We start from the raw sequence: 12,184 nt of genomic DNA, 5'->3' as shown, positions 1-12,184 counted from the left end.
CCATTGCATAGATCAAATAAGGTTAAACTTTGTAAAGTCCGTTGTTACAAATCAATGCAGTAAAATCCCATAAAAATTGAGGCCTTAACTGTTCTGAATTAGTAAAACATTTTTTGTTTTCTTTGTCTAATTATTATTCAATATGTTTTTAATTCAGGAATTCATTACTTTTAGGTATATAATGTAATTTAACTGCTAATACAGTATTTCACAGCAGATTTTCTGCCACACCAGCAACATCTGTTTACATAGAAAAAGTGATTATCTTCAGAAGCACTTAGGTTTTTAGTGTTTTAATAGATGAAACATACCGTCCTGCATGTCATAAGTTGCAAACAGGGAAACTTTACTCCAACAGATGGATTTATCACAAATTCTGGTTCAGTGGGGAACAAATCAAGGAAATCTTTCACAGGTTTTATATCAGTCTGCCTACTAAAGGAAGTTTAAGATACAGAAATTTAAAATGTTTTTTAAATAAGTATATTCATGGTCACAGATACATAAAGAAGTTATGGTTCAAAAAATGGTCAGATACAGGTTGGATTTTTTAGTAGTACTGAATTGCTACCATAAGTTTATTATAGGAATTCTAAAAAGAAACATTTTTTCCCTTACATGACAAGTCTTCACTGCTAAAAAGTGAGTTTTTAAAAAATAATAGTCCAGTATTTTTTAAAACAGAAACAAAAATTCTAACTTTTAAACCTGTTCATTCTATAACTTATGATGTCAAATATTTAGATTTTTTTCATTGTTTTACGCAATTGGCCTCAAAGAATAAATTCATATCTCATACGTGTGAGAACATCCAATAGATACTGATTCATGAGTATGAACATTCAATAGATACTGATTTATGAAAAGAACTTGCTAGTTAAGTATGAGAAACTTGTCATTTTACGGAATTATTAGTATTTTGTTTACTGATTGGAAGGATTAATCATGAAGGTAAAGAAGAAAATAGAGTGTAATGCAAGCAGACCGCTTATGACCCAGGAGTACAAGGAGCTTGAATCATGGAATCACACTGTGACTGTGGTACTGATGACCAAACACCTGTAACGGTGGACTCTGACGTTAGCCGCTGAGACCAGTAGGATAAACAGACAGTCTGGCAAGGAGAGTGTCCCAGATGTTGGTTTCCCACTTGTCTGTACAAATAGGAAATTGATACTAGACAAAATATTATAACTTGATTTCCCCCCCAAAATGTCCTCATGTGGCTACTCTAGTCCCCAAAGAAGGGGGTCATGCCAGAGTCATCACCAAGAGAAAACTCTGGTTCCAGGTGCCTTGCTAGCTGATAACAAAAAAAAAAAAAAAAAAAACAACAGCATAAACCATGGGGGTCTTGGTTATTTGATTTTATTTGTATATTTGATACATATTTCAGTGTATTTAGCTGTATAGAGTCAGGTGCTCAGCTTATTATTTGCAGGCCTGCCCTTAAGCAAGACATTTAATTTACATAGACTTGAATTTCAGTAATGGGGACACATGTTTATGAAGCATTTGAAGAATGTTATGAAATTTTCTTTGGTGGTCTTTTTCTGTTAAGAAATTCAAAATGAAGGTAAGATGATATTTACAATAAGATGTCACTTAGGAACTTAATTTCTTTGAAGAAATACATCAAATATGGAAATCTACTCTTAGTTAAATATTAATTGGCCAAAGTGGTATTTCATTTTTAGGATTGGCAGGCTTAGATGGTTCCATATGTAAAAAATATCTCGTTCACTCCGCAAACTACAATTCATCCATAATGCCCTTTTTTTCTGAAAGCTATCGTAATAGTCATCCAGATAAAACTGTACAGAAAGTGTGTCGGCGTGTTTCAGGAGGAAAAAGAACATGAAGAGCCATGCAGGGGCGTCTCAGTGGGCCGGGCCCGCTCTGGCCCCCACTGCTCCTCACAGTACACACTCTTTTGGTCTGAACTCGGGCACAGGGCCACACTTCCCTGCAAGGGCATCTTAGAAACACAGTCCGTGCGCTGCTTACTCTCCGAGGACTGTAACTAGAGTGCCACTTTTCTCTGATCCACTGCGCAAACGAGGAGAAGAAATAACGTTGTAGTGAAGAAGTCACACAGCACGTGTTTTTGACTTCTGACTGCATCATTTACTGGCTGTGTGATTTGGAAGTTATTTAGCCTTTTCTGGGCCTCACGTTCTCTATAAAATAGAGGGGGAGATCAGTGTGTTGTTTTCAGGATCAAATACAAAGCATAATGTCTGGTACGTAGCAGAGGGCCTTGGTGGTAGCTTTGGTAATTTTTTTTTTTTTAATAACGTCTTTATTGGAGTATAATTGCTTTACAATGGTGTGTTAGTTTCTGCTGTATAACAAAGTGAATCAGCTATACATATACATATATCCCCGTATCTCCTCCCTCTTGCGTCTCCGTCCCACCCTCCCTATCCCAAACCTCTAGGTGGACCCAAAGCACCGAGCTGATCTCCCTGTGCTATGCGGCTGCTTCCCACTAGCTATCTATTTTACATTTGGTAGTGTATATATGTCCATGCCACTCTCTCACTTTGTCCCACCCAGCTTCCCCTTCCCCCTCCCTGTGTCCTCAAGTCCCTTCTCTATGTCTGCGTCTTTATTCCTGTCCTGCCCCTACGACCTTCAGAACCTTATATGTGTTAGCATACGGTAATTTGTTTTTCTCTTTCTGACTTAACTTCACTCTGTTTGACAGACGCTAGTTCCATCCACCTCATTACAAATAACTTTCTTTTTGTGGCTGAGTAATATTCCATTGTATATATGTGCCACATCTTCTTTATCCATTCATCTGTCGATGGACACTTAGGTTGCTTCCATATCCTGGTTATTGTAAATAGTGCTGCAGTGAACATTGTGGCGCACGTCTCTTTTTGAATTATGGTTTTTCTCAGGGTATATGCCCAGTAGTGGGATTGCTGGGTCGTATGGTAGTTCTATTTTTAGTCTTTTAAGGAACCTCCATACTGTTCTCCATAGTGGCGGTATCAATTTACATTCCCACCAACAGTGCAAGAGGGTTCCCTTTTCTCCACACCCTCTCCAGCATTTATTATTGGTAGATTTTTTTGATGATGGCCATTCTGACTGGTGTGAGGTGATACCTCGTTGTAGTTCTGATTTGCATTTCTCTAAATGATTAGTGATGTTGAGCATCCTTTGATATGTTTGTTGGCAATCTGTATATCTTCTTTGGAGAAATGTCTATTTAGGTCTTCTGCCCATTTTTGGATTGGGTTGTTTGTTTTTTTGAAATTGAGCTGCATGAGCTGCTTGTAAATTTTGGAGATTAATCCTTTGTCAGTTGCTTCATTTACAAATATTTTCTCCCATTCTGAGGGTTGTCTTTTCGTCTTATGTTTTCCTTTGCTGTGCAAATTTTAAGTTTCATTAGGTCCCATTTGTTTATTTTTGTTTTAATTTCCACTTCTCCAGGAGCTGGGTCAAAAAGGATCTTGCTGTGATTTATGTCATACAGTGTTCTGCCTATGTTTTCCTCTAAGTTTTATAGTGTCTGGCCTTACATTGTTTATTTTTGTGTACGGTGTTAGGAAGTGTTCTGATTTCACTCTTTCACATGTAGCTGTCCAGTTTTCCCAGCACCACTTATTGAAGGGGCTGTCTTTTCTCCATTGTATTCTTGCCTCCTTTTATGAAAAATAAGGGGACCATATGTGCATGGGTTAATCTCTGCTCTTTCTTTCCATTGATTGATATTTCTGTTTTTGTGCCAGTACCATACTGTCTTGATTACTGTAGCTTTGTAGTATAAGTCTGAAGTCCAGGAGCCTGATTCCTCCAGCTCCATTTTTCTTTCTCAAGATTGTTTTGGAGATTCGGGGTATTTTGTGTTTCCATACAAGTTCTGTGAAAAATGCCACTGGTAGTTTGACAGGGACTGCATTGAATCTGTAGATTGCTTTGGGTAGTATAGTCATTTTCACTATGTTGATTCTTCCAATCCAAGAACATGTTATGTCTCTCCATCTGTTTGTATCATCTTTAATTTCTTTCATCAGTGTCTTATGGTTTTCTGCATACAGGTTTTCTGTCTCCTTAGGTAAGTTTATTCTTAGGTATTTTATTCTTTTTGTTGCAATGGTAAATGGGAGTGTTTCCTTAATTTCTCTTTCAGATTTTTCATCATTAGTGTATAGGAATGCAAGAGATTTCTCTGCATTCACTTTGTATCCTGCTACTTTACCAAATTCATTGATTAGCTCTAGCAGTTTTCTGGGAGCATCTTTAGGATTCTCTATGTATAGTATTATGTATAGTATGTCATCTGCAAACAGTGACAGCTTTACTTCTTCTCTTCCGATTTGGATTCCTTTTATTTCTTTTTCTTCTCTGATTGCTGTGGCTAAAACTTCCAAAACTATATTGAATAATAGTGGTGAGAGTGGACAACCTTGTCTTGTTCCTGATCTTAGAGGAAATGGTTTTAGTTTTTCACCATTGAGAACGATGTTGGCTTTGGTTTTGTCATATATGGCCTTCATCATGTTGAGGTAAGTAAGTTCCCTCTATGCCTACTTTCTGGAGGGTTTTTGTCATAAATGGGTGTTGAATTTTGTCAAAAGCCTTTTCTGCATCTACTGAGATGATCATACGGTTTTTCTCCTTCAGTTTGTTAATAGGGTGTATCACATTGACTGATTCGCGTATATTGAAGAATCCTTGCATCCCTGGGAAAAACCCCAACTGATCATGGTGTATGATCCTTTTAATGTGCTGTTGGATTCTGTTTGCTAGGATTTTTGCACCTATGTTCATCAGTGGTGTTGGCCTGTATTTGTGACATCTTTGTCTGGTTTTGGTATCAGGGTGAGGGTGGCCTCATAGAATGAGTTTTGGGAATGTTCCTCCCTCGGAAGAGTTTAAAACAAGGATAGGTGTTAGCTCTTCTCTAAATGTTTGATAGAATTTGCCTGTAAAGCCATCTGGTCCTGGGCTTTTGTTTGTTTAAGGTTTTTAATCACAGTTTCAATTTCAGTGCTTGTGATTAGTCTGTTTATATTTTCTATTTCTTCCTGGTTCAGTCTGGGAAGGTTGTGCTTTTCTAAGAATTTGTCCATTTCTTCCAGGTTGTCTGTTTTATTGGCATATAGTTGCTTGTAGTAATCTCTCATGATCCTTTGTATTTCAGCAGTGTCATTTGTCTCCTTTTTCATTTCTAATTCCATTTCTAATTCTATTGCTTTGCGTCTTCTCCCTTTTTTTTCTTGATGAATCTGGCTAATGGTGTATCAATTTTGTGTATCTTCTCAAAGAACCAGCTTTTAATTTTATTGATCTTTGCTACTGTTTCCTTCATCTCTTTTTCATTTATATCTGATCTGATGTTTATGAGTTCTTTCCTTCTGCTAACTTTGGGCTTTTGTTCTTCTTTCTCTATCTAATTGCTTTAGGTGTAAGGTTAGGTTGTTTATTTGAGATGTTTCTTGAGGTAGGATTGTATTGCTATCAACTTCCCTCTTAGAACTGCTTTTGCTGCATCCCATAGGTTTTGGGTCGTCGTGTTTTCACTGTCATTGTTTCTAGGTATTTTTTGATTTCCTCTTTGATTTCTTTAGTGATCTCTTGGTTATTTAGTAGTGTATTGCTTAGCCTCCATGTTTTTTTTCTAGTCTCATAGCGTTGTGGTCGGAGAAGATACTTGATATGACCTGTTTTCTTAAACTTACCAAGGCTTGATTTGTGACCCAAGATATGATCTATCCTGGAGAATGTTCCACGAGCACTTGAGAAGAAAGTGTGTTCTGTTGTTTTTGGATGGAATGTCCTATAAATATCAATTAAGTCCATCTTGTTTAATGTATCATTTAAAGCTTGTGTTTCCTTATTTATTTTCATTTTGGGTGATCTGTCCATTGGTGAAAGTGGGGTGTTGAACTCCCCTACTACAATTCTGTTACTGTTGATTTTCCCCTTTATGGTTGTTAGCATTTGCCTTATGTATTGAGGTGCTCCTATGTTGGGTGCATAAATATTTATGATAGTTGTATCTTCTTCTTGGATTGATCCCTTGATCATTATGTAGTGTCCTTCTTTGTCTCTTGTGTCTATTTGATAGGAGAATTGCTACTCCAGCTTTCTTTTGATTTCCATTTGCATAGAATATCTTTTTCCATCCCCTCACTTTCAGTCTGTAATGTGTCCCTAGGTCTGAAGTGGGTCTCTTGTAGACAGCAAATATATGGGTCTTGTTTTTGTATCCATTCAGTGAGCCTGTGTCTTTTGGTAGGAGCATTTAATCCATTCATGTTTAAGATAATTATTGAGAGGTATGTTCCTATTACCATTTTCTTAATTGTTTTGGGTTTTGTTTTTGTAGGTCCTTTCGTTTTCTTGTGTTTCCCGCTTAGAGAAGTGCCTTTAGCATTTGTTGTAGAACTGGTTTGGTGGTGCTGAATTCTCTTAGCTTTTGCTTGTCTGTAGAGGTTTTAATTTCTCCATCGAATCTGAATGAGATCCTTGCTGGGTATAGTCGTCTTGGCTGTAGGTTTTTCTCTTTCATCACTTTAAATATGTCCTGCCAGTCCCTTCTGGCTTGCAGAGTTTCTGCTGAAAGATCAGCTGTTAACCTTATGGGGATTCCCTTGTATGTTATTTGTTGTTCTTCCCTTGCTGCTTTTAACATATTTCCTTTGTATTTAATTTTTGATAGTTTGATTAATATGTGTCTTGGTGTGTTTCTCCTTGGATTTATCCTGTATGGGACTCTCTGCACTTCCTGGACTTGGTTGACTATTTCCTTTCCCATATTAGGGAAGTTTTCAACTATAATCTCTTCAAGTATTTTCTTGGACATCCCTTTCTTTTTCTCTTCTTCTTCTGGGACCCCTATAATTCGAATGTTGGTGTGTTTAATGTTGTCCCAGAGGTCTCTGAGACTGTCCTTAATTCTTTTCATTCTTTTTTCTTTATTCTGCTCTATGGTAGTTATTTCCACTATTTTATCTTTCAGGTCACTTATCTATTCTTCTGCCTCCAGGTCACTTGTCTGTTCTTCTGCTATTGATTCCTTTTAGAGAGTTTTTAATTTCATTGATTGTGTTGTTCATCATTGTCTGCTTGCTCTTTAGTTCTTCTAGGTCCTTGTTAAACGTTTCTTGTATTTCCTTCATTTTATTTCCAAGATTTTGGATCATTACTATCATTACTCTGAATTCTTTTTCAGGTAGACTGCCTATTTCCTCTTCACTTGTTTGGTCTGGTGGGTTGTTACCTTGCTCCTTTATCTGCTCTTCTCATTTTGCTTAACTTGCTGTTTTGGGGGTCTCCTTTTTGCAGGCCGCAGGTTCACAGTTCCCGTTGTTTTCAGTGTCTGCCCCCAGTGGGTAAGGTTGATTCAGTGGGTTGTGTAGGCTTCCTGGTGGAGGAGACTGGTGCCTGTGTTCTGGTGGATGAGGCTGGATCTTGTATTACTGGTCGGCAGGACCATGTCCAGTGGTGTGTTTTTGGGTGTCTGTCACCTTATTATGATTTTAGGCAGCCTCTCTGCTAATGGGTGGGGTTGTGTTCCTGTCTTGCTAGTTGTTTGGCATAGGGGTGTCCAGCACTGGAGCTTGCTGGTCGTTGAGTTTAGCTGGGTCTTAGCGTTGAGACGGAGATCTCTGGGAGAGCTCTCGCTGTTTGATATTACGTGGAGCCGGGAGGTCTCCGGTGGACCAGTGTCCTGAACTCGGCTCTCCCACCTCACAGGCACAGGCCTGACACCCGGCCGGAGCACCAAGACCCTGTCAGCCACACAGCTCAGAAGAAAAGGGAGAAAAAAAGAAAGAAAGAAAAAGTTATTAAAATAAAATTTTTTTAATTATTAAAAATAAAAAAAAATTAAAAAGTAATTTTAAAAAAGGGGAAAGAAAGAAAGAAGAGAGCAACCAAACCAAAAAACAAATCCCCCAATTATAACAAGCACTCAAAACTATACCGGACAGACAGAACCACAGGACAAATGGTAGAAGCAAAGCTATACAGACAAAATCACACAAAGAAGCATACACATCCACACTCACAAAAAGAGAAAAATGAAATATATTTTTTAAAAAAAGGAAGAGAGCAACCAAATCAATAAAAAATATCTACCAGTGATAATAAATACTAAACTAAGATAAACATTAAACCAGACCCAAGTCTACAGTTGCTCCCAAAGTCCACCTCCTCAATTTTGCAATGATTCGTTGTCTATTCAGGTATTCCACAGATGCAGGGTACATCAAGGTGACTGTGGAGACTTAATTCGCTGCTCCTGAGCCTGCTGGGAGAAATTTCTCTTTCTCTTCTTTGTTCGCACAGCTCCGGGGGTTCAGCTTTGGATTTGGCCCCGCCTCTGCGTGTAGGTCGCCTGAGGGCATCTGTTCTTCGCTCAGACAGGACGAGGTTAAAGGAGCAGCTGATTCGGGGGCTCTGGCTCACTCAGGCGGGGGGAGGGAGCGGTACGGCGGAGGCGGGGCGAGCCTGTGGCGGCAGAGGCCGGCATGACGTTGCACCAGCCCGAGGCGCGCCGTGCGTTCTCCCGGGGAAGTTGTCCCTGGATCACGGGAGCCTGGCCGTGGCGGGCTGCACCGGCTCCCGGGAGGGGCGGTGTGGAGAGTGACCTGTGCTCGCACACAGGCTTCTTGGTGGCGGTGGCGGCAGCCTTAGCATCTCATGCCCGTCTCTGGGGTCCGTGCTGATAGCCGCGGCTCGCGCCCGTCTCTGGAGCTCGTTTAGGCGGCGCTCTGAATCCCCTCTCCTTGCGCACCACGAAACTAAGAGGCAAGAAAAAGTCTCTTGCCTCTTCGGCAGCTCCAGACCTTTTCCCGGACTCCCTCCTGGCTAGCTGTGGCGCACCGGCCCCTTCAGGCTGTGTTCACGCCGCCAACCCCAGTCCTCTCCCTGCGACCGAAGCCGGAGCCTCAGCTCCCAGCCCCCGCCCGCCCCGGCGGGGGAGCAGACGAGCCTCTCGGGCTGGTGAGTGCTGCTCGGCGCCGCTCCTCCGTGCGGGAATCTCTCCGCTTCGCCCTCCGCACCCCTGTGGCTGCGCTCCCCTCCGTGGCTCCGAAGCTTCCCCCCTCCGCCACCCGCAGTCTCTGCCCGCGAAGGGGTTTCCTAGTGTGTGGAAACCTTTCCTCCGTCACAGCTCCCTCCCACTGGTGCAGATCCTGTCCCTATTCTTTTGTCTCTGTTTTTTCTTTTTTCTTTTGCCCTACCCAGGTACGTGGGGGAGTTTCTTGCCTTTTGGGAGGTCTGAGGTCTTCTGCCAGCGTTCAGTAGGTGTTCTGTAGGAGTTGTTGCACATGTAGATGTATTTCTGATGTATTTGTGGGGAGGAAGGTAATCTCCATGTCTCACTCCTCCGCCATCTTGAAGGTCTGTCCTGGTAATATTTTTTTAACGTTTTAAATTTAAAATATACGATCCTTCTTTTACAGGAACACCAGATGCATTTTCCCAGTTACTCACCTGCCCGTATTGTGACAGAGGATATAAACGCTTTACCTCTCTGAAAGAACACATCAAATATCGCCACGAAAAGAATGAAGATAACTTCAGTTGCTCCCTGTGCAGTTACACCTTTGCATACAGAACCCAGCTCGAACGTCACATGACCTCCCATAAATCAGGAAGAGATCAAGTAAGTGGAATGACTGCATTCACGAACTTTCCACACTGAGAACTCACCCCTCCACAGAAGGCGAGGGTTTTAATATACTGAAAAATTTAGGGGATGTACTGGACAGTGTCTGGTCTACAGCCTTATGAAAAGGAAAGTGATGATTTATTTGGATTATCTGGTCATTTCTGAGTTTAAAAGCACACATGAACACTATTTTAGAGGTAACTTAAGTTTTTTTTCTTTTACAGGTAGGTCCCTTTCATCTCAATTTAATTGTTTTGCTTATACCATAACAAATATTTCTCTTACGTTTAGGATTTCAAAATACATACTTCTGGAATGTTCAGTGTAGGGAAAATAACTGATTACATACACTGCGTGCCTCTAAAAATCTAAAGTTTAGACTCTAAACCATTTTTAATCTGAAGATTCAATTTTCATATGGTTTATTCTACTTCTGTTTCACTTTGCCTCAATTTCTAGAAGCATAAACCAAGACTATCCTAGAAGTGTAAGTTACGTTTAAATTGTTGGCTCTGTACTTAAGTACAGATTAAAGTTAAAGAAGCTTTTGCCAGTTGTCCTTTTATAAGACCCTGATAACTATCAACTTACAAGTAGTGAAATTTAGCTACTTAATTCTAGATTTAAAAATCAAGTAAATATTCAGCTGCACAGGGTATGTTGAGGCTATGTCCAGTTTCTTATATCCAAGGACGTGAACATCTGTCTACCTGAGTGCATGAGAGTCTGCTCTGTGTGCGCCTAAGTCACAGATCCCCCAGAGGACAAGTTACCCCAAACCAGAAAACTGCAACAGAATGATGAGAAGGGTCAGCCTGTCTTCTCAGGACTCTGGGGACAACACTCACAGACTAAGATAAGGGGTGTGGGAGGGTGGCGGGCAGGGAGCAAGGACCAAGCTTCTCCTTAGGTGGGTTAGTGGTTCAGTCCACGCAGGGCACTTGGGGTGGAGCAAGTGCCAGGAGGGGAGAAAACTGACACACGGAAGACAAAGCCCATCTGTTCGCATCTGCCCCACACGAGTCCCGTCAGGGACAATACAGACGCGTGCTCTTGCCACCCTGGTGTCCCGACATGACCACGCTATAGACAAGCCCTGGGGAAAGGGCCTGCCAGGTGACGTTTGGGGAGCAGCCCCGTCCTGCCACTGCTGCCCCACATCCTCTACCCTGAGGGCCCTTGTCAAAGGAGGGGACCTTCAGAGGACAGATGGAACGGGTGGGGAAAGCAGGAGATGCTGCTATAAAATCGTTAAGATCTCTGATGACCGTGAAGGCCACTTTCTGTGAGGATTTGTCTGATGGGTGCAAAGGTATTGGTTTTATATGTGAAGTATGTAGTCAGACCACCGTCCGAAAGGAGCTGTGATAAATGTAATAATGTGAGGGTAACAGAACTGGGAACGATTTAGGTTAGGAGGCAGAAAACCAAAGGGCAGACCATCTGCCTTGCTGGCCTTTGAAAATCATGCTGTGACCTAAAGATATGCATTTCCATGTCTTATTAATTTATTCATTCAACAAGTATCTCAGTTTCGATTCTGTATCAGGCCTGTTGTAGGTGTTAAAGGCACAATAGTGAAAAAGATGAGCAAAGTCCCTGACAGTAGAAGGCGTGTATTAGTAGGTGATAGAAATGTTCAGATATAAAAGCAGGTAGAATGAAGATAAGGCAAGAGTAAGAGGATAGAAAGTGGTGGAAGCTGCTATTTTTTTTTTTTTTTACAGGGTAGGGAGACCTTCTGAGAATAAGTGTGATAGGGAAGCCACTGAAAGATACTGCATTTTGTCTTTATAGTTTTAAGGCAGCACGGGCTCTTGGGTGGAAAGTAGACTGAGAGAGACAAGAAGGAAGCAGGGCGGCCACTTAGAGGCTGTGGCTGTGATGTAGGCCAGAGGTGGTCGGTGTGGCAGACATGACATCGTTAGGGACCGCGTGGGTGCACGATGGCTTGCTGAGGGATTGAGCAAGGGTCTAAGGGAAAGAGAGGGATCAGGGATTCCTCCAAAGTTCAGGGCTTAAGTGATGATCAGATAAATGAGGGGGTTATTCACAAAGGTAAGAGACATGAGAGGAGGAGCCGACTGCCAGGAGAGAAATGAAGAGGTCATCGTAGGCCTGTTGACAGCTGCCTGTTGCTTCCCAGTGGGGAACGTCGAGGAAGCAGCTGGCTGTGAGAGCCTGGCATTGAGGGGAGGGGAGACGTCTAGCGAGAGAAGTTTGGGAGTTGTCACCATATGTTCGGTTTCAAAGCCAGGGGTTTGGGTGAAGTAGAGCCTGACACATGGTACGTGCTCATTATCTGTCCTTCCTGTACAAAGGACAGAAGAAGGGAGACTCCAGTGAGGGAGAGCACGGAGCAAGCAGAACTTGAGCCTTTGACAGATGGGTAGAATCTTAACTGTCATAATTCAGGGGAAACATAGGCAAGAAGTAAGGGATAAATCGGAGGCAAGGAGGTGAAGAGCAGGACATGTGCAGAAGATTGGGACTCACTGGACGACTGGGGCACAGGCTCCTTAGAGGCGGTTGGTGAAGCAG

General features: G+C 41.7%; 1 protein-coding gene across 3 annotated transcripts in view; it reads left to right on the top strand.

Annotated features, from left to right (window-relative positions):
• The window catches only part of ZEB1 (zinc finger E-box binding homeobox 1), a 195,231-nt gene that overhangs the window by 164,174 nt on the left and 18,873 nt on the right, over nucleotides 1–12,184 (top strand). For all 3 annotated transcript variants that reach the window (XM_068562246.1, XM_068562237.1, XM_068562254.1), the window contains exon 5: nucleotides 9,435–9,637. In XM_068562246.1, coding sequence (XP_068418347.1) covers nucleotides 9,435–9,637 — 203 coding nt within the window. The remainder of the gene's footprint in view (nucleotides 1–9,434; nucleotides 9,638–12,184) is intronic.

This window comes from Eschrichtius robustus, chromosome 1, assembly GCF_028021215.1.
Source record: "Eschrichtius robustus isolate mEscRob2 chromosome 1, mEscRob2.pri, whole genome shotgun sequence".
NCBI classification, from domain to species: Eukaryota; Metazoa; Chordata; class Mammalia; order Artiodactyla; family Eschrichtiidae; genus Eschrichtius; species Eschrichtius robustus.
This window is presented reverse-complemented; position numbering and strand designations above follow the sequence as displayed.